A 22,996-nucleotide genomic window follows, 5' to 3' on the forward strand; every position below is an offset into this window, starting at 1 on the left:
ATATTTGCAAGCCCAATTCTTGCTTCACGTTGAAGATGAGAGGCGAAGAAGCAGTATTCGGTCAGCTTTTTTTTTATGTTTTCAGTTTTTGCGGAAGTGACGACAAGAGATTGAGGCTCCTGATTGGATAGAATTTTAATCAGTACCGCCACCCAAAGGTTTGGCAGACTAATTACAACACATTTATACGGTTCGATGGATTTTTTTTTTTTTTTTACGACGTAGTGTGGATGAAGTTTTTTCCCCAAACGGAAAGGGTAAGATATTCGGTTTTACAAATACCCGACAACGTGTGTACATAGCATGAGACACATCAAAACGTTTTCAAAGTCTGATCAGCTCCTGGATCATCCTGCTGCCTTTGTCCTTTAAGTGCCACTGTTTGTTTGTTTGTTTGTTTGTTGTGTCCTGCAGCCAGTCAGCTGTCACATGCAGTCGTACATGCACATCCAGCGGGGCATTGATTTGTTTTCTGACTCACAAATGAATGTAGAGAAGAGTTGGAAGTCGTGTCAGTCGGTTCAAAACCAAAAAAATCTTACTAAAAAGATGAAGTGTTAAAATAATTCTGATGTTTTTGGTGCTAAGTGGCTTCTGTACAAATGTACCAAACCCTGTCGCGGGTTTCTTTGCTGTGGGCGTGGTTTGGGGAGGTGTGGGTGAGGCGGGGAGTGATGCTACCAGCTGCCTGTGACAGCGATGGCGGCGTTTCCTGCTTCGTTTCTGTTGGAGGTCAAACTGAACGAATGAATGTGATGATTTTCAGCTGCTTGTTTATTTATTTGTCAGGATACTGTGATGTTTTTGTCCTTTTTTTAATCATATTAGCTTAAACTCTGCAGCGCCGACTGCACATAAACAAAGAGGCCAACGTGAATCTAAATCGTGGATTTGTGTTCAGCATGTTTCAGATAACGGACTGTTTTCATGCTGTATTTTCCTAAACACTTATTTGTTTGTTTTGAAGTATTAATGCTGCCTTTAAAGTCTGAGCTATTAAGAATAAAATATAGCAGCAATAATTTAACAGGAATAAAGTTATAATGTTAAAATCTTAATGGAGCTAATTAAACTGCACAATGTTAAAATAGATTTTAAAAGATAAAAAAATACAATATGAATAACATAAAAACAACAATAATAATTCGTATACATATTGTCTAAACATCTGACAAAAAGTGATACTATTATTGTTATTTTTATTATTATTAGTTTCTCACCAGGTTTGATTAATGTTGCTAACAAACAAACAGTTGCGTCCTGGCAGATGTCTAAAGTTAAAAACTCTAAAGTTGTGTGTTTGCAGCGTTTACTAAAATCTTCATGTAAAAAAAGTTCTGCTGTTTTTAATCTAACGTTTGTCCTGAGGGTGGCGCTGCAGCTCATTAATCTCAAAGTGGAGCAGAAACGTACTGGATTATCTTTATTAAAACCTACATCTCATTTTGACAGTTTAATTTGAAAAAAAAACTGCCAACTGCTGCACATGTTGTGTGTCTGTGTGTGTGTGAATGCAGCACATGACAACGTTAGACAGAAATCGTGAATAAGAGCAGCCAGACAAATCTGCTGCTGTTTCCATGGCAACTGCTGCAGCAGTAAGTGAAATGTGTAAAGGTGTTTTTCCTGAATGTGCTTCACAATAAAAGCATTCTATTTTTCTCTCCGTGAAAGTGCATCAGGAATGGCATCCGGTGTAAAATTTGAGCCAAGTCAACATGCAGATCCGGGCTCTGCTGTGGCGACCCCAAGCAAAACCAGAGAAGCCAAAGGAACGTGTTAGATTTGGAGTCGTTCAGGAAGTACATAAAAAAGAGAAGAAGCTTGTGGATTATAAACATCGGACAGGAGCTTAATTTTTAAGCTTTATTTTGAAAGGGAGAACAGGCTAACATTGAGGCTTTTCTTATGAACACATTAAAATGTGTTTTGAAGTGACGAGCGACTCCAAACAGTAATGACGCTGATTAACGACTTCACCGGCTGACGCTAATTAGCTGTAAATGAATCAGAGGCACGTCTGAGTCGCATGGTGAACCAGCAGGTTCGCGTGATGACGTCCTTAGTGGTGCTGACTTCCAACTGCAGACTTTGAACTTGCATGACCCGACCTGAACGCGCCGGACGGGTCAGCGACTTCACTCTCGTCGTTGTTGCGTATTAGATTTTATGTTTCTCCTGTAGGAGGCGCTGTTGTGTGTTTGGACCTGGAGGTGATGGTTGCTTGGGGGGGGGTCACATGACGCTGAGGGAAGCCCCTCCCACATGTGGCTGTGTCTCACTGTGCTGCTTGAATATTCTGATGTTGGCTCAGAGAAATGTGCAGGATTTTCCTCGTTGCTATGGTAACCTAATGATTTCTCTTTCTTTGTAGATTTCATTTTTTTCATCCATGCTTTTTAATTTTGTTCTGAATCTTTTAAATTTTGTGCCTTATTTTGTCAGGTTTGTGCTTCCTGTTTGCAGGAATCCTTTGGTACTTTTCCATAAGTGCACTGTAATATCTCACTGCTGACGCATGAACTCAAACGCCTCACGTCTTTATTTTGGTTCTGGCCGTCGGCGCTTAGAGCGAGCTGGCTGCCGCCGATCGCCCAGGACTGCCATTTGTTGTTTTTTTGTTTTGTTTTTTTTCCTTTTTTCCACCTTCCACATAACTGCTGATGCCTTTACCCCCAACCTATCGCTTTAAAAGTACACAGTATGTCACGTGTGAGTCACCCGAGGACACAGAAAAGAGCGCGGGTGCCAGTGGGACGGCAGAAGAAGAGATAAAGTGGTGTTTCGGGGTAAGCACAGTTTAGGAAAGTCTTTTTCCTCTGTTTCCTCACTCCGTTTCTCTTCCAGTCTCTTTTGCCTTTCGTTCATCCATCTTTCCTCCTTTTTTCTTTCTTTGTCGTGTGTCTGTTTGTCTGCTTGATGACTCCACCTTTTCTTTGTGTTTCTGCTTTTCTATTTGCATCTCTAATGCTAATTTTTCCTGCAGAAGTCTGAAGCTCAGTCGGGCTCACACTCAGTTATTCCTGTTCTTTCAACTGCTGCTTTGTAACGCCATCTCTTACAGCTAGGGGGTGCTAGTCACACAGCTAACATTGACTGTTGATGGTTTTCACTGATGTCATCACACCCACGTAACCACTGACCGAACTGCCGCCACGAGTGTCATCCTGGAAAGACATGTCATCTAAATGCACATTAGTGAGGGAAGCCACCGGCAGCTTTGAAGGAGTTCCAGGCTTCAGTGTCTGTGACTGGAGAGACTGCACCGGTCACAGAGACACGTTAGCGCACAACACAGGAAGACTTTGTTCAAAAAAAGATACGGACACACAAGCTGAAGCCCGTAAAGCTTTCAGAGCGTTGTGGGAGTCTTGGTGGCTTCCCTCACGAGTCTGATTTGTCAAATTATCTTCATCCTCATTTCTTAATGACTCAAGTCAAGTATAGCAGATCTGGAACATCTCTAATCAGTCGACTTGTCAGTGAGACACTGAGGGAGCAACAGCTCAGCGCACATTATCCAGTCAGTGCAGGACAGGTCCGTTAGACACAGTGAACCGTAGCACAGGTAGGAAGACCAACATTGTTATTAGGCAACGTGTATTCATTCACTCATTCATTTTCTATATCCACGGGTCAACGGGGAGCTGGTTCCGTGACATTTCAGACATATTCGGTGACAGATAACGTCGCCATTCTTCTCAGTAACTGCAGTGATCCTTCCATCCGTGGAGTCTGTCAGTTTCTTCATCTGTTGATGGTCAGTTTTTGTTGCAACAGCAACCACAGAGTCCAAAATGCTGTTCAAAGAGGGTCATCGTCTCCCCTGACTCTAAATCTCGCGTTTAAGAAGGACCTACAAGTTCTCAGTAGGGTTTATGTCAGGTGGGGAAGGGTACCATGTCCTTATTCTATCATCTGTCAGATCTTTGAATGCCTCATTCAGCAGTAGAGGACTTGGATGCATGTGATGGAACGTTCTGTCCTGCATAAAAATTGGGAACTTTTTTACTTTTTCCTGGACAACTGCTTGATGAAAGTATCTTTTAAAACCAGCAGTAGGTTTGTGACTTGATTTTAAGTCTATCTTCAACTCGAAAAGGTCCAACCAATTCCTCCTTACTAATATTAACCCATACCAGTACCCCTCCTCCACCTGGGTGGCCTCTGACTCAAAGTGGTGCTGTGAGTTCTTTAGTGATCCAGCCATGAGTCTATCCATCTGGTTCATCAAAATCCACAGATTCATCCTTCTTTCTCCTCCAGATCCATGGGTTTAACTGTCTGGTCCATCAAATGCCGCATACCATTCCATCAGGCCCATCAAGAGCCATGGGTCCATCTGTGTGGTCCATTAAGAGCCACAGGTCCATCCAACAGGCCCATCAAGAGCCATGGGTCTATCCATGTGGTCCACCAAGAGCCTTGGGTCCATCCATCTGCTCCATCAAGAACTCCTGATCTATTTGTCTGGTCCATCAAGATCCACAGGTCCATCTGTCTGGTCCATCAAAATCCACAGGTCCATCTGTCTGGTCCATCAAGATCCACAGGTCCATCCGTCTGGTCCATCAAGAGCCACGGGTCCGTCTGTCTGGTCCATCAAGAGCCACAGGTCAATCAAGAGTCACTCTCATTTCTTCTGTCCATAAAACCTTTAAAAAATCTGTCTTCAGATATTTCTTGGCCCAGTCTTGACGTTTTAGCTCATGGGTCTTGTTCACTGGTGGTTGTGTTACCAGTCTACCTTACCTTAACTGTGTCTCTGAGCACTGAACACTTTGGACTTCTGGATACTCCGGGTAGGTTGTAGTTTGGGAATATGTTGCCAAGTTCCTGGTAGCATCATGTTTAGTTCTTCTGCTGTCAGTTGGTCTTTTCTTCTCCAGGTCTCTTGCGACCCTGTTGACTGTTTGCAACAAAATATTCACACCTTCATAGCTGTTTCACGAATGCTGCATCCCTCCAAAAGACATTTTACACTTTTTGACTCTTCAGTCTCTGTCAAAATCTCCTTTTTAGCCCATTTTGTCTGAGGTGTGGGAGGTGATGGCCTAGTGGTTAAGCATTGGGCTTGAGACCAGAGGATCCTCAGTTCAAATCCCAGCCTGACCAGAAAATCACTAAGGGCCCTTGGGCAAGGTCCTTAATCTCCTAGTTGTTCCTGGTGTGTAGTGAGCACTTTGTATGGCAGCAACCTTACATTGGGGTGAACGTGAGGCATTTTTGCAAAGCGCTATATAAATGCAGTCCATTTGAGGTAAAGCAACTGCCTGATAATTATGCACACCTCGATGTAGGGTGTTGAACACTTTAGGCCACGCCCCCCTCTCCCCATTAGACAAACACCTATCACCTGAGAATGCTTGTAACCAATCAGCATTCATGTTTATAGTTATAGTTATATATGCACAGAAATGATGATGACGAGGAGGTCAGACACTGACTTTTCTAATCATTATACACCCAGGGTACCGGTGCAGACCTGGGTCGAGTTCTTGGTCACATTCCTTGTCTGTACCCTTGGATAAACCACTTCATGGTCTGAGTCCACACAGTTGGAAATGGGTACCGGCCTTGGCTGGGGAAGTACCCTGTGGTGGACTGTTGTCATCTCTATCGTTAGCTCCTTCAGGCTACGTAATCCAGGTTTAAGCACCGGCACCAGTGGGATTATGGACTGGACAGGAAGTACAAGGAATCTTCTTATTCTTTAAAAATGGGAGCTGCATGAAAAAAGTGCTTTAATTATCACAGCATTCAGCTGTAGCGCACCGAGTCTGCACGATGAGCACATTGTCACTCGAGACAAAACCCACATTTATCAGTCCAGGTTTTAGGTTGAACGGTCAGGCTATGGGCTAAGCTAAACACACCACAGTAAAAAGCGTACAGAGTTTCTTCACGGAGGAACACGTGAGCACATTGACCTCAGTAAACATAAAGAAAAACGTTAAACCTTTGGGCTGAATCTGAGATCTTCCCCTCGGCCCTTCCTTCCCCTTCCCCCTGTGGGGGAGATTCACAGAAAGGACTGCAGCTGGAGTCAGTGCTTCAAGAACCACCACGCACAGACGTGTGCAAGACACGGCTTTCAGCTGTCGCACTCCTTGTGTCAAGCCACTCTTGAACAAGAGACAGCACTGAATACATACCACAAAACTCTTGATGAACACATGATGAAATCTGCGTCTCCTTCTATTTCTTCACATTGACACACAAAGGTGAGAAAATAAGAAGAGCAAACAGGCTACTGCAACGCGCTGAGCTTCGGTCGCCATGTTGACAAGCAGTGAAGACAGCACTTTAAGTGACACAACATGAAGACGTCAAACTCATGAGACGGCAGAGGTTTTTTTCCCCCTTAATGTGAAGGGGTGTCTCAATTCATAGGGCTCAAGGCCCTGCACCTTACCCCTTGTTTTAAAGGGGTAGGACCAAGGGGAAGGGGTACAAAAGAGAATTGAGATTGGGCCCTGATTTTAAAGCCAGCCGCTTCCCTCCACGTTCCCGTGTGGTGGCGCTGCAGCTCTGCACTGTGTCCATGCATGTCCAACCTTTACTGGTGATTCCTTCTTGTTGTCTACCAACAAAGAGCTGAATCATGGACCAATATTTAGATAATTTTGACAATGCAGGTGAGTCATTTGAATCTGATGTCAGTCCGTTTATTTCCACGGACTGAGAGCTGCAGACTGTTGTCTTCCTGCCAGAGGGACATTTCAGTCAGATTACTGTCATTATTGGTTAGACGCAGTTATAAAACCAAACATGAAGCTGCACAAGAATGAAATGATCCCTCAATACAAAAGACAAAGATCATGATTAGTACAAACGAGAGATACATTTCCACATTATTCCACTTTACATTTCACTGTGTATTATTACACCCAGAATTACACTAAGTTCACTTCTCATGTATAAGTCCATCCATCCATCCATCCATCCATTTTCTTCCACTTTATCTGGAGTCGGGTCGCGGGGGCAGCAGCTCAAGCAAAGCCGCCCAGACCTCCCGATCCACACTCACCTCCCCCAGGTCCTCCGGGGGAACCCCAAGGCGTTCCCAAGCCAGCCGAGAGATGTAGTCCCTCCAACGTGTCCTGGGTCTTCCCCGGGGCCTCCTCCCAATGGGACGTGCCCGGAACACCTCTCCAGCGAGGCGTCCAGGGGGCATCCGGAAAAGATGCCCGAGCCACCTCAACTGACTCCTTTCGACGTGGAGGAGCAGCGGCTCGACTCCGAGCTCCTCCCGAGTGACCGAGCTCCTCAACCTATCTCTAAGGGAGCGCCCAGCCACCCTGTGGAGGAAACTCATCTCGGCCGCTTGTACTCGCGATCTTGTTCTTTCGGTCATGAGCCAAATCTCATGACCATAGGTGAGGATCGGAACATAGATCGATCGGTAAATCGAGAGCTTTGCCCCCCTACTCAGCTCTCTCTTCACCACAACGGTCCGATACAGCGACCGCATCACTGCAGGTGCTGCACTGATCCCTCTATCGATCTCACACTCCATCCGTCCCTCAAGACCCCGAGATACTTAAACTCCTCCACTTGAGGCAAGGACACTCCACCGACCTGAAGAGGGCAAAGCACCTTTTTCCGGTCGAGAACCATGGCCTCGGATTTGGAGGTGCTGATTTTCATCCCGGACACTTCACACTCTGCCGCAAACCGCCCCAGTGCACGCTGAAGGTCCTGATTTGACGAAGCCAACAGAACCACATCGTCCGCAAACAGCAGAGACAAGATTCTGTGGTTCCCAAACCAGACCCCCTCTACACCCTGGCTGCGCATAGAAATTCTGTCCATAAAAATAATGAACAGAACCGGTGACAAAGGGCAGCCCTAGCGGAGGCCAATGTGCACTGGAAACAGGTTTGACTTACTACCGGCAATGCGAACCAAGCTCCTGCTGCCGTCGTATAGGGACCGGATAGCCCTTAGCAAAGGACCCCGTACTCCCGGAGCACTCCCCACAGGGTGCCCCGAGTGACACGGTCGAACGCCTTCTCCAGATCCACAAAGCACATGTGGACTGGTTGGGCGAACTCCCATGAACCCTCGAGCACCCGATGGAGCGTGTAGAGCTGGTCCAGTGTGCCGCGACCAGGACGAAAACCACACTGCTCCTCCTGAATCCGAGGTTCGACCATCGGTCGAATTCTCCTCTCCAGTACTCTGGAATAGACCTTACCGGGGAGGCTGAGGAGTGTGATCCCCCTATAGTGGGAACACACCCTTTGGTCCCCCTTCTTAAACAGAGGGACCACCACCCTGGACTGCCAATCCAGAGGCACTGTCCCCGATCGCCACGCAATGTTGCAGAGGCATGTCAGCCAAGACAGTCCCACAACATCCAGAGACTTAAGGTACTAAGGACGGATTTCATCCACCCCAGGAGCCTTGCCACCGAGGAGCTTTCTAACCACCTCGGTGACTTCGGCCTGGGTAATGGATGAGTCCGCCTCTGAGTCCTCAGTCTCTGCTTCCTCTTCGGAAGACGTGACGATGGGATTGAGGAGGTCCTCGAAGTACTCCTTCCACCGCCCGACAACATCCCCAGTCAGGGTCAACAGCTCCCCACCTGCACCGTAAACAGTGCCGGTGGAGAGCTGCTTCCGCCTCCTGAGGCGTTGGATGGTTTGTCAGAATCTCTTTGAGGCCGACCGATAGTCCTCCTCCATAGCCTCCCCGAACTCCTCCCAGACCAGAGTTTTTGCTTCTGCGACTGCACGGGCTGTGGCATGCTTGGCCTGCCGGTACCTATCAGCTGCCTCTGGGGTCCCACCTACCAACAAAGATAAGTAGGACTCCTTCTTCTGCTTGACGGCATCCCTTACTTCCAGTGTCCACCACCGGGTTCGGGGATTGCCGCCGAGACAGGCACCAGGCATCGACAATGGAGGTGGAGAACATGATCCACTCGGACTCCATGTCTCCAACCTCCCCCGGGATCTGGGAGAAGCTCTTTCGGAGGTGGGAGTTGAAGACCTCGCTGACAGAGGGTTCCCAGCAGCCCCTCACGATACGTTTTGGCCTGCCAGGTCTGACCGGCTTCCTCCCCTCCCAGCAGATCCAACTCACCACCAGGTGGTGATCGGTTGACAGCGCTGCCCCTCTCTTCACTCGAGTGTCCGAGACACGTGGCCGAAGGTCAGATGATACGACTACAAAGTCGATCATCGACCTCCGACTCAGGGTGTCCTGGTGCCACGTGCACTTATGGACACCCTTGTGCTCGAACATGGTGTTCGTGATGGACAGACTGTGACTAGCACAGAAGTCCAACAACTGAACACCACTTGGGTTCAGATCGGGGAGGCCGTGCTTCCCGATCACCCCCCTCCAGGTATCACTGTCGCTGCCCACGTGGGCGTTGAAATCCCCCAGGAGAACAATGGAGTCCCCAATCGGAGCGCTATCTAGTACCCCTCCCAGGGACTCCAAGAAGGTCGGGTACTCTGCCCTGCTGCTCGGCCCATAGGCCGAGACAACGGTGAGAGACCTGTCCCCGACCCGAAGGCGTAGGGATGCGATGCGACCCTCTCGTTCACCGGAGTGAACTCCAACACATGGCGACTGAGCTGGGGAGCAACAAGCAATGCGACCCCAGCTCTCTGCCTCTCCCCGTGGGCAACCCCAAAAAAATGAAGCGTCCAACCCCTCTCCAGGAGTTGGGTACCAGAGCCCAAGCTGTACGTGGAGATGAGCCCGACTATCTCTAGTCGGTATCTCTCAACCTCCCGCACAAGCTCAGGCTCCTTCCCCCCTAGCGAGGTGACATTCTACGTCCCAACAGCCAGGGGCTGTGAGCATGGACCGGGCCGCCGGGCCACCCGCCCTCAACCGCCACCCAATCCTCTCTGCACCCGACCCCCATGGCCCCCTCTGCAGGTGGTGAACCCACAGGAGGGCAGGCCCACGTCGCTCTTTCGGGCTGAGCCTGGCCGGGCCCCATGGGCTAAGGCCCGACCACCAGGCGCTCGCGCGCAAACCCCAAGCCTGGCTCCAGGGTGGGGCCCTGGCTCTACCATACCGGGCGACGTCTCGGTCCTTGATTTTTTACTGGTCATGGAGGTTCTGAACTGCCCTTAGTCTGACCCATCACCTAGGACCTGTTTGCCTTGGCAGACCCTACAGGGAGCACAAAGCCCCCGACAACATAGCTCCTAGGATCATCTGGGTACGCAAATTCCCCCACCACGATAAGGTGGTAGCTAGAGGGGGAGACTTGTATAAGTTATTTATTATATATAATCTGTATTATAATAGCCAAGTGGCCTCTGTGTGTGCCTGTGTGCGTGTGTTTGGCTTTGATCACACAAAAACCGGGGAGAGCTGACATTTGCCCTTTGGCATGTTCATGTATTTTGAGTCGAGGATGAACGCTGCGAAAATGGAAAGTTGATAGGACAAATGATTTTGGTGAAGCTATATTATATTAGAATATTAGCTAACAACATAGTCCAGTAAAAATATGAAATGACCCACCCTGATTGCAACAGAATTGATTTTTGTCACCATGAGTGCAGAATGGTCAGACTGAAAGTCCCCTAAAATCCAAGTGGTGGGGGGCAGTGCTAAAGTTGCATATATAAAAAATAGCCGCCATAACAATAAAAAAAAAATGCTATAACTTTGCCCCTAGTACACTTAGAATGACAATCTTGGGATCTAAAATGACATTTTGGGGGCAAGGAAATACAGTACAACCATTTTCAAACCTCTAAATTGGAGCTCTGATTAACATAATATTAATTAAATGGCTGCTTAAATGATCACTTTTTCCATTTCTCTGCAATAAGGACATCTAGAGGGACAATTGTGCTGTGTAAAGTGACATTTTTGGGGCCAAGTAACACAGTGCAATATCTAAGCTTGGGCCTCAGTTAACACATTTTAAAATGGCCTCTAAATTGTTATGATTTTGTAATTCTCTCTGGCTCAGCTAACCCACTCCAGTTCAGAATCGACACACAGAACACAGAAACGCCGCGTTAGCACACAGCTAAAGTGAACGGCAGTGAGCGAGCCAGCGAGCAGCAGAGCAGACGGTCGGTGTTTATGCAGACGGCCGTACCGCTTGCTACAGCCCGCGGCCACATTCGGAGTCCACCGGCCAGGCCCGCGGCCACGTCAGTGCCCCCATCCATCCACTTAAATAATAATGTTTTGCATATGTGTGGTGGAGGTGTGATGGTCTTTTTGTTTCAGATTGAATAAAGATGGAGGAGCTCCAGCGCCCAATCGGCAATAAATCTGTGTTAGAAAGTCAAGCTTGTGCAAAACTTACAACAAAAGGATGTGAAAGCATTCAGAGAGACAGTGAGAGAAGAGGCATAGTGACAGTAACAGTGCCTGGACAAAATGTGCACGTTGAATGTCGCACAGAACACTGTAGGCAGTCCGGTGTCGCAGACCGAATGATCCCCCTAAAAATGGGTCCCCCCTGCCTTCACTGCGCATGCGTCATGTCTGAGCATCAGCATCATCATGTCAGAGCATCAGTATCATCATGTCTGAGTGTCAGTATCATCATGTCAGAGCGTCAGCATCATCATGTCTGAGCGTCAGCATCATTATGTCTGAGCGTCAGCATCATCATGTCTGAGCGTCAGCGTCATCATTTCAGAGCGTCAGCGTCATCATTTCAGAGCGTCAGCATCATCATGTCAGAGCGTCAGCATCATCATGTCAGAGCGTCAGCGTCATCATTTCAGAGCGTCAGCGTCATCATTTCAGAGCGTCAGCATCATCATGTCAGAGCGTCAGCATCATCATGTCAGAGCGTCAGCGTCATCATGTCAGAGCGTCAAAGTCATCATTTCAGAGCGTCAGCGTCATTATGTCAGAGCGTCAGCGTCATTATGTCAGAGCGTCAGCATCATCATGTCACAGCGTCAGCATCATCATGTCACAGCATCAGCATCATCATGGCACAGCGTCAGCATCATTATGGCACAGCGTCAGCATCATCATGTCAGAGCGTCAGCATCATCATGTCACAGCGTCAGCATCATCATGTCACAGCATCAGCATCATCATGGCACAGCGTCAGCATCATCATGTCACAGCGTCAGCATCATCATGTCACAGCATCAGCATCATCATGGCACAGCGTCAGCATCATTATGGCACAGCGTCAGCATCATCATGTCACAGCATCAGCATCATTATGGCACAGCGTCAGCATCATTATGGCACAGCGTCAGCATCATCATGTCACAGCGTCAGCATCATCATGTCACAGCGTCAGCATCATCATGTCACAGCGTCAGCATCATCATGGCACAGCGTCAGCATCATCATGTCAGAGCGTCAGCATCATCATGCCTGAGCGTCAGCATCATCATTTCAGAGCGTCATCATTATGTCACAGCGTCAGCATCATCATTTCAGAGAGTCAGCATCATCACGTCAGAGCGTCAGTGTCATCACATCAGAGCGTCATCACGTCAGAGCGTCAGCGTCATCACGTCAGAGCGTCAGCGTCATCACGTCAGAGCGACAGCGTCATCACGTCAGAGCGACAGCGTCATTATGTCAGAGCGACAGCGTCAACATTTCAGAGCGTCAGCGTCAACATTTCAGAGCGTCAGCGTCATCATGTCAGAGCGTCAGCATCATCATGTCAGAGCGTCAGCATCATCATGCCTGACCGTCAGCGTCAACATTTCAGAGCTTCAGCATCATCATGTCAGAGCATCAGCATCATTATGTCAGAGCGTCAATATCATCATGCCTGACCGTCAGCATCAACATTTCAGAGCGTCAGTATCTTTATGTCAGAGCGTCAGCATCATCATGTCTGAGAGTCAGCATCATCATGTCTGAGAGTCAGTATCATCATGTCTGAGAGTCAGCATCATCATATCAGAGCGTCAGCATCATCATGTCTGAGCGTCAGCAGTGATTCACTGATTATCACCTCATTTCTGCTTCAAGCTGCCTCCAGTCATCATCTGTCTCAGCCACAGATATCTGAAGCTTTTCTACAATAATCATTTCCACATAAATTCAGCATTATTTCATTGTAAAAGACAGCGGACTGATCGCAGCAGCAGATGTCTGATGTGCTGCTGCACCTGCGTCATTTCAGTGCATCAGTACCGAAATTAGGTAATTATCACCTCGTTTCTGCTTCAAACTGACTTTAGAATGATTTAAGAGGTTTTACTTTGTCATCTGATGGTTAATAATCACATTATTCCCTTTGATTGCTTTGGGTGCAGAGAGTCAGACTCAGGGAGTCAGACTCAGACGTTCTGCTGTGGTCCCAAATGACATGCACAGTGAAGGCAGGGCGGACTGATTTTTAGGGGGACCGTTCAGTCAGTGACACTGGAATTGAGGCTCATAACTGCAAAAGAGGAAATGCAGCTTCTGAGGACACACAGACTGAGCTCTGCTGAAAAAACATTTGACTAGAAGAGAAACTGTCTTTTCGTGTGGAACAGGAGATATTTGTGATGGCAATAAGGATTTCATCCTCACACCTGTCAGGACAAGTGACTTCAAAACTGCAGCCTTAGCTGCATGTAAGGACAGATAGGATGACGGGAGTCTTCAGGTGAAGTCACGGCTGGAGCTCGTCTCTGACTTACCTGCAGCAGATGCTGTTTAGAACGAAGCAGATCCCTAAAAAATATACCCCGATGATGCAAATACCAAACCTTTTCATCTTGGTCGACCACAAGATGCAGTACGAGCAGAGGCTTTTGCAAAGGTCATAGAATATCTGCAACAAGGTGATGAGGAGCAGATCACAGTCAGTGGAGAGCTGCCTGACTGGAACAGATGCTACAGCGTATGGCTTTACTCACATGAAACAACAGACACAGAAACACTTTGGAAATGAGATAATCATCACTGAAATCAACGGCAAGAAAAATGTGGTTACTGAAATATGAGTACTGCCACAACAGGTCTGCATGATTTCTGTGCATCAGCAAAACAATCATGCCCTGATCTTAAGAAGAAGAGAATAGTAGAAACAGCTGCAAAGTTAATCAAGAATGACGTATGGTCAGTTGTTCATGAGACAGATAGTTGTCGTGAATGCAAAGAAATGGATTCCTCGGATCAAACAACCTCTTTCCTTCCCAAGTCTCTTCAAACTTTACTTGACAACAAGTAAGGAAGGGAATAGTTAATATGGATTCTATGGCATTAAAAAAGCAAGCATATTCACTGGTAGGTCTACTCTTTGTGGCTTTCTTAAATAGGTCTGTTTATGAAATACCACACGTTGAGGCTTCATTATTATTCATCAAGTGCAAACATGCCACTGGAAGGGTTCATATATGTTGCACAAGTTCAACCCTATACATCTGCAAATGTATTTAGAAAGTATACAAGGAAATAGATTTATCATCACAATATATATAGTAAAATGTCATGAAAACCTGAATTACATTTTAATTTGGTCTTTTATCCCTTAGTAAATTATCCAAATGCATGACAAGATCAATTCTTTGTCAGTTATTCTTACATTTATGGCTTAACTGTACTGAGGAGACGGGGTATGTATGGAGCATACGCATCAGTTTTGTCCCTGTACATATGCTCAGATTCCAGTGAATTAGGTTTTCTTACACTACTGCGATTTTAGGGGATATTTAGTGTGTTATTCTAGTGAAGAAATAAATTCTGTTGCAGTTAGTGGTGGGTTGACCCCCTGTTTTCTTATAGATTTACTGGACTAACACTGAACAACAGGTGTTGCTAACTACATTCTGGACTCCAATACCATTCCAGCAGGGGGCAGTAAATTATCTTTATATTAAATGTGCGAGTACATGAAAATTCAGTAAGGTATATCTTATATATTATATTCCATTTCTAAGGTGAAACTATGCCAGGAAGAGTAAAATAGAAGAGTAGAAAAGAGTAGAGTAGAGCCACTTAGGTGCCTGGTCTTGAGAACCAGGGATGGTTCTCAAATATGTAAAATACGTAAATACATAAAAAATGCATGGATGACATGAGAAAGTGAAAACACTTATTTCCATTGTGATTCATTTATAAATCAAATGACAAAATACGAGGTCTATTAGAAAAGTATCCGACCTTATTATTTTTTTCAAAAACCATATGGATTTGAATCACGTGTGATTACATCAGACATGCTTGAACTCTCGTGGGCATGTGAGAGTTTTTTCACACCTGTCGGTTAAGTCATTCTCCTGTGGGCAGTCTTTGAGTGAGGAGTGGCCCACCCTCTCGTCGATTTTTTTCATTGATTAGTAATGGCTCAGAGACTGCTGCTTTGTTTGATCAAAATTTTTTCAAAACTGTAAGGCACAACTGAGTGGACACCATTCGATAAATTCAGCTGGTTTTCGGTAAAAATTTTAACGGCTGATGAGAGATTTTGGTCTGGTAGTGTCGCCGTAAGGACGGCCCATGGTGCCTGACGGCGATCTGCGCTTCGAGGCAGCAGCGTCTTGTCGTTTCAAGTTGAAAACTTCCACATTTCAGGCTCTGTTGACCCACTAAGTCGTCAGAGAACAGAGAACTTTCAGAAGAAGTCGGCATGAGGAGTTTATTCAGACATTCCATTGTTAACGGACATTTTGTAATGAAAGAACGTGCGGGCAGAGTCGCATGTCGGGCCGGACCCGACCGCGGGGGGTCGCGACAGGAAAAACACCTCCGTTGGAAACCTTAACGGGCAAGTTGGAACATGCCCAAGCTGTTAAACAATTTCTCAGATACTCACTTGTTGAAAGCCATCAAAAGCCGCCTGAATTTTACAAATGGTTTTCAACACGGAGGTGTTTTTCCTGTCGCGGCGCGCACAGATTCGCCGAGTCGTCACAGAAACGACTCGGCGAATTTGCGCGCACGTCTTTCAATCAATCAATCAATTTTATTTATATAGCGCCAAATCACAACAAACAGTTGCCCCAAGGCACTTTATATTGTAAGCAAGGCCATACAATAATTACAGAAAAACCCCAACGGTCAAAACGACCCCCTGTGAGCAAGCACTTGGCGACAGTGGGAAGGAAAAACTCCCCTTTTAACAGGAAGAAACCTCCAGCAGAACCAGGCTCAGGGAGGGGCAGTCTTCTGCTGGGACTGGTTGGGGCTGAGGGAGAGAACCAGGAAAAAGACATGCTGTGGAGGGGAGCAGACAGAGATCAATCACTAATGATTAAATGCAGAGTGACAGTTTCATTACAAAATGTCCTTAAACAGTGGAATGTCCGCATAAAGTCCTCATGCTGGCCTCTTCTGAATCTTCTCTGTTCTCTCACAACGTCCTGGGTGAATTAAGCCTTAAATTAGGATGTTTTCAGGTCGAAACAGGCCGACGATGGCGCCTGGAAGCACTGCAGGACGTCCCGCTCCGTGGGAAGTCCTTACAGTGACAGAAACACCCCAGAATCTCTCATCAGCCGTTAAACGTTTCACCGAAAACCAGCTTAATTTCTCGAATAGTGTCCACTCGGATATTCCTCACAGGTCCAGAAAAATTTTGATAAAGCAACGCGCGCCATCTCGAGCAGCGTGTGAAACAAAGGAATTCAGCCGAGAGGGCGGGACCACATCTCACTCAAGGCCTGCCCACAGGGAAATGACGTCACCGACACGCGTGAAAAAACTCATGCATGCGCACGAGGGTCCAAGCATGATTGGTGTAATCGCACGTCATTCAAATCCATATAGTTAAAAAAAAAATAAAAGGGTCGGTTTATTATCTAAGAGACCTCGTAGAAATAAAAATAAAATAGTAACAATAAGAATAATAATTGCGTGTATATGATAACAAGAACCAAAACAATTTATAAATACGTTAAGACAGTAAGTTAACAACGTGGCACAATTTGTTACCACTCTTGAAAATGTCAGCTACCTATTTTATAAACAAGACCCAATCTAGGGCCCATGGATCCCCACTGACGACACACTAGTTATTGTTCTAATGTATGAATTTACTGTGATGTTAGATATTTGTTTAAAAGAATTTATAAACAGATGTACAGTCATAGCTTTTATGTGCTTATAAACTACCTTGAACGGCTTAGAGACGATGGCGCTAACAAAAAGACAGGAGGCAGGGCTGAAGATGTTGGGATTCTCTTTGGGAGTGACGAGAATGGACAAGATTAGGAATTAATATATCAGAGGGACAGCTCTGGTGGGACGGTTTGGAGACAAAGTCAGAGAGCACAGACTGAGATGGTTTGGACATGTGCAGAGGAGGGACCCAGGGTATATAGGGAGAAGGATGCTGAGGATGGAGCCACCAGGCAGGAGGAGAAGACAGAGGACAAAGAGGAGGTTTATGGATGTGCTGAGGGAGGACATGCAGGTGGTTGGTGAGACAGATGACCTTCTGTGGCGCCCCCTAATGGGAGCAGTTAGAAATGTGTGATATGTGTGTCATGAACCTGGTTACTCATTAGCGTCCTGTCGTTGCCATGGGTTACCGTCAGATCAGCGTTTCAGCTTAAATTCTGGCGCTCAAAGGGAACTTTAAGCTTCATCAGGCTCCTGTTTTTCTCACTGAATTAAAAACAAACTGTTGTTTAACAGTTTGTTGTTGTTTTGCAGTTTTGCAAAAATGGAAAAACGTTGACTCATGTCTGCTGGGTTCAGCAGGTCAAAGGTCACAAGCTCAGTTTAGTCTGTGGAGTGATTCTGCTCAGTCACACACTGACACATGCTCCTCCCACTTCCTGCTCATTGGATGGATCTGAGACTCACAAACGGGCGGCGGCGTTCGAGACAGTGGGACTGTGACGTCACGTGAAAACTGTCTAAAGTAGATGAGTAAGAGTTAGATTTACCTCAGCAGTCCCTCAGCTTCCCTTCCCAAGCTCCTCCCCTCACAGCTTGGACCAGTCAGCTGCAGGCTTTAGACAGGAGTGAGCACCAATCAGCTGTCTCCCGTCTAAAGTCCGAGTCAGTCCCAGAGGGGTGTGAGATGAGGACAGGAAGCTCCACGGGCTGCAGCTGTAGAAAAACCTCTGTGTTGTCATAGAGTCTGTTTGTCTTCATTAACCCCACCCCTCTTCTGTCCTCTGATTGGTCTGTTTGCAGCTGGAGGAAGACAGACACCAACCACGTCCCAATCAGCTGAGGAGGCTGGCCTCCTACGTCTTCTCCTCGTCCACGCTGGAGACGGAGCAATACCCCCACGGAGGGAGCAGTTTCATCCAGAGAAGCCGCTCAGCGGAGAGCAGCCCCGCCCACGTCGCCGTGGCCTCCGCCTCGCTCCGGCGGCGGCACACCGGCACGCTGCCGACACCGGGCAGCCCAAGGACCAGACACTCTGTGCTGAACGTCTCACGGACCCAGCTGCAGCAGATGTTGGCCAAGCTCATGAACAAGAACAGCAGCTGAGAGGACGCACGTCACACACACACACACACACACACACATCACATGCCACACATCACACGTCACATGTCTCACATGTCACACACGTGACATGTCAAACACGTCACACACACACACATCACACACGTCACATGTCAAACACGTCACACACACACGTCACACATCACGCACACGTCACATGTCAAACACGTCACACACACGTCACATGTCAAACACGTCACACACACGTCACATGTCAAACATGTCACACACACGTCACACACACGTCACACGCTACACATCACATGTCAAACATGTCACACACGTCACACACACGTCACATGTCAAACACGTCACACACACACGTCACATGTCAAACACGTCACACGTCACACATACGTCACATGTCACACACACGTCTCACACACACACACGCGTCACATGTCAAACACGTCTCACACACATATCACATCACATGTCAGACACACATCATGTCACACACACATCATGTCACATGTCACACATACTTCACGTCACACACATCACGTTGCATGTGAACACATCACACACATATCACATCACGTCACACACACGTCACACATCATACACACGTCATGTCACACACGTCACTACACGTCTCACATACTTCACGTCACACACATCACGTCACATGTCACACATGTCACACGTCATACACACATCACGTCACTCACACGTCATACACACATCACGTCACACACACGTCACACATCATACACACGTCACGTTACACACACGTCATTTCACACACACGTCACTACACGTCTCACACACACATCACAGAAACACGTCACATCTCACACACACATGTCCCGCACATCACATGACAATAACACATATGTTTTCTTATGGTACATGTGACATCTACTTTTTTCCAAAAATTACTTGTGAGCATGTGACGTGTATGTGTTGTGTCCGTGTCATATATGACACACACAGACACACACACACACACCAACTATAGTATGACACATGTTCCACATCTTATAGACATAGATGTAACATACAGATACACCACACTTACATACATGTTCCACACAGTCTACATATATGCAGGGCCACATACAGGGTGTGTGAGGTCACGCCTTCAAAGAACCACCAGCAAATTATTCATTGTGTGTGTGTGTGTGTGTGTGTGTGTGTGTGTTCTAATCTCTTTGAAAACCAAGTAACGTCTGTATTTTCTGGAGTTTAAGTCACATTGTTTTTTTAACTAGTTTGGGACTTTCTGCACCTCATATACAGAAAAAACACGTGTTCATTGATAATAAGAACTTTCATGTGACTTTCACAGGAATCAAAGCAGTAAACAAAATAAACACTAATAATAACAGAATAAACACTGATAATAAAAGTCCACAAGAATCCCGAAAAAGAACTTATCAAGAAATCAAATCAACTCACCTTTTTATTGTGGTGCTTGCAGCACTTTGGGGCAGCAATCCATGTCCATTTGTGTCTACCTGTCTCCACCTGTGTCCACCTGTGTCTGATAACATCGGATACATTTTGTTGTCCAACATGTTTCATTCTCCGTCTGGTTTATTAAGAGCTTGTCTCAGCCAGACGCCCTTATGCGATGATGAGATGTCTCTCCGTCTGTCTGTCTGTCTCTCTCTGTCTGTCTGTGTGTCTCTGTCTGTCTCTGTCTGTCTGTCTGTCTCTGTGTGTCTGTCTGTCTGTCTCTCTGTTTGTCTCTCTGTCTATCTCTCTGTTTGTGTGTCTCTGTCTCTCTGTTTGTCTCTCTGTCTCTCTCTCTGTTTGTCTCTCTGTCTCTCTCTGTCTGTCTGTCTCTCTCTGTCTGTCTGTGTGTCTCTCTCTGTCTGTCTGTGTGTCTCTCTGTCTGTCTGTCTCTGTCTGTCTGTCTGTGTGTGTCTCTGTCTGTGTCTCTCTGTCTGTCTGTCTCTCTCTGTCTGTCTCTGTCTGTCTGTGTCTCTCTGTCTCTCTCTCTCTCTGTTTGTCTATCTGTCTGTCTCTCTCTGTCTCTGTTTGTCTCTCTGTCTATCTGTCTGTCTCTGTCTCTCTGTTTGTCTCTCTGTCTATCTGTCTCTCTCTCTGTCTGTGTGTCTCTGTCTCTCTGTTTGTCTCTCTGTCTAGCTGTCTGTTTGTGTGTCTCTCTGTCTGTCTGTCTCTCTCTCTCTCTCTGTTTGTCTGTCTGTCTGTCTCTGTCTATCTGTCTCTCTCTCTCAGTGTCTCTGTCTCTCTGTTTGTCTCTCTGTCTGTCTGTGTGTCTCTGTCTTCTTCTCCCTCAGCTCTTCGTGGACATCTGATCTGATGGTTCTGTTGATGTTCACTGAGGATGGCGTGGAGAAGGTTTCCGATCTGATGGATTTGTTTGATCACAGGTGATCGTTGTCAGTGTGTTTAATTTCCGTACCGTGGTTCAATTCCCGGTTGCAGCACTGAGCGTACGATGGATTCTGTAGAACACTTTATCAAAGCCACTGGAATGTTTGATGAGGACTTCAGATCACGATGGCCTGTGAGCTCATTGAACAAGCTGTGGATCCGGATGGTGGACAGATGACTGAAGAGGTCCGGCCTTGACGCTCACTGTTCCTGCAGGAAGCTGCTGCTGCTGCTCAGGAACTTGCTCTCCCTCCTTCCTCTTTCTCCTCTCTGTTGTTTGTCTGCATTTTTTCAAAGTCTTTCTCTCTCGTGTGGATCGTTGCTCACCGGTTGGCTCCGTCCCTCACTTGTTCTTTCCCGGTCTTCCAGTCGATGGAACAGTTCTTGGGGTTGTCCTTCAGGAGGTGGTTGTCAGGTTTCTTATGCCCTTCTCTGGCCCGTTTTACTTCCCTCAGCTGGGAGTCGTCCGTCCTGACAGCGTGACCCGCCCACTGAAGCTGGTTCTTGATGATGTCACTCGATGCCCTGGAGTTTGCTGATGTTGGTCTGGTCGTCTTCCCACCTGATGCGGCAGATACTTCTCAGGCAGCGTTGGTGGAATCGCTCGCGGGTCTGTAAGTGTTAGTCCAGACCTCAGATCCGTACAGCAGGGTTGGCAGTGTTGGGGATGGCTTTGGAGATGAGGATTTTATTTTATTTTTGTTTTGGTTTTTGTTGAGGGTCTCTATTGTAGAAAACACGGGTATGAAGTTGGCTGAAGGCAAGCACAGTTGAGTCATTGATGTCAGCGTTTGATGACACATGGCTGCCCCGGACCTACATAAGACTACAGGCCAGACATTACAAATGCACCTCCTACCTCAGTTCTTCATGAATATGAAGATAAATCCTTAAATGCGACTTCCCAGTTGACCTACTGAACCAACGGTTCTCTTGTCTTTGGAGTTTAATTGTCCTTATGGGACACACCACAGCCTGAGGCTTCCTGCAGAAATCCACTGATCAGCACTTTGTGCCCATCTAAGCATTTCTTTTGTCCAAACTGCAGCAAACAACATTATGTTGTCCAACACATTTGTTTGTTCATTGTACTTATTTTTGAAATTTCCCTGTCCTCATGTTGAGTAACAGCACATACTGTGGTGTGCACGTGCTATTCTGAGTTTTTGTCTTAAACTCACACTCACAGAAATACTGTGTTTAAAAAGTGAGTTTCACATACAGAATAAAGGTGCAACTTATACTCCAGAAAATACATTGTGTGTGTGTGTGTGTGTGTGTGTGTGTGTGTGTGTGTGTGTGTGTCTAAAATGTTTTCATGTTTTTACTGTAGTTTTATAGTACTTCATAACATCAGTACAACAAAAGCAACATAAAAAATGAATGGCTTCAATAAAAGATGAGATAAAAAAAAAGTAAATCAGAAAACAAGTTAAAATGCAAAACATCAGAAGTTAATGAGTGTAAAATAATAAAATAAGGCCATAAATTAAACATTAAACTCAAAAAATATAAGCACAGTAATATAAGAGTGAAGTTTCATTACTCTTAAATTTAGACTTTGTTCAAAGATTTGTTCAAATCTGTTCGTGAGCACTTGAGGATGATCCCGCTGATCTACCTGAAGCTGAACCTGAACTTGATCCCAATTCTGATTAAACAAACAGCTTGATTACGGCTCTGGTCTTCTGTGAACTAGTCACCATAAACAAACAAACAAAAAACAAAATCTTTATTAGGTGAAGACGTTGAAGGTGTTGGCCCTGGGTTGTCATGGTTAAAGTGGGGGCGGAGTCTTCAGAAACGATGTTGAGGCGTCTTACGGCCGTGAAGAGAACAAATATGTCCATCAGCTGTGGCGGACGTTCCTGTAGTCAGCACGCTGACTGAACGCTCCCTCACGCTTTATGACAGCGGTGACATCATGTTGTTTGACAAAATGCCACATTTTAGAGAGTTTAGAGTAAATTTTATTATGAAACATAGAACCCGAACGATGTGGATTTTTTTGGGTCTATATGATACCGATATGTCTGCCGATATATACATGAAAAATGTCAGTGTTTCCAAACATTTTGTCATCAAACCATCGTGACACAAAATGTAACTGAGGCTTCATGTTTTACACTTTAAAGATGAAATAAAACCAACAACCAGCCAGCATACGTCACACTGAATTCACTTGGATCAGCTTCGCTGTGTCACATTGCTCAGCATTTGCATAAAATAGACTTCTCATCTATATTGGCCCCGCCCAGCTGGCGGCATAGCG

At 46.3% G+C, this 22,996-nt stretch overlaps 1 protein-coding gene across 1 annotated transcript in view; it reads left to right on the forward strand.

Moving 5' to 3' along the window:
• The window catches only part of ttbk1a (tau tubulin kinase 1a), a 123,123-nt gene that overhangs the window by 75,747 nt on the left and 24,380 nt on the right, over positions 1-22,996 (forward strand). Inside the window, 2 exon segments of the mRNA XM_034187653.1 lie at positions 18,058-18,355; positions 21,094-21,254. Coding sequence (XP_034043544.1) covers positions 18,058-18,355; positions 21,094-21,254 — 459 coding nt within the window.

The sequence above is a fragment of the Thalassophryne amazonica genome, chromosome 15, assembly GCF_902500255.1.
Source record: "Thalassophryne amazonica chromosome 15, fThaAma1.1, whole genome shotgun sequence".
Classification (NCBI taxonomy): domain Eukaryota; kingdom Metazoa; phylum Chordata; class Actinopteri; order Batrachoidiformes; family Batrachoididae; genus Thalassophryne; species Thalassophryne amazonica.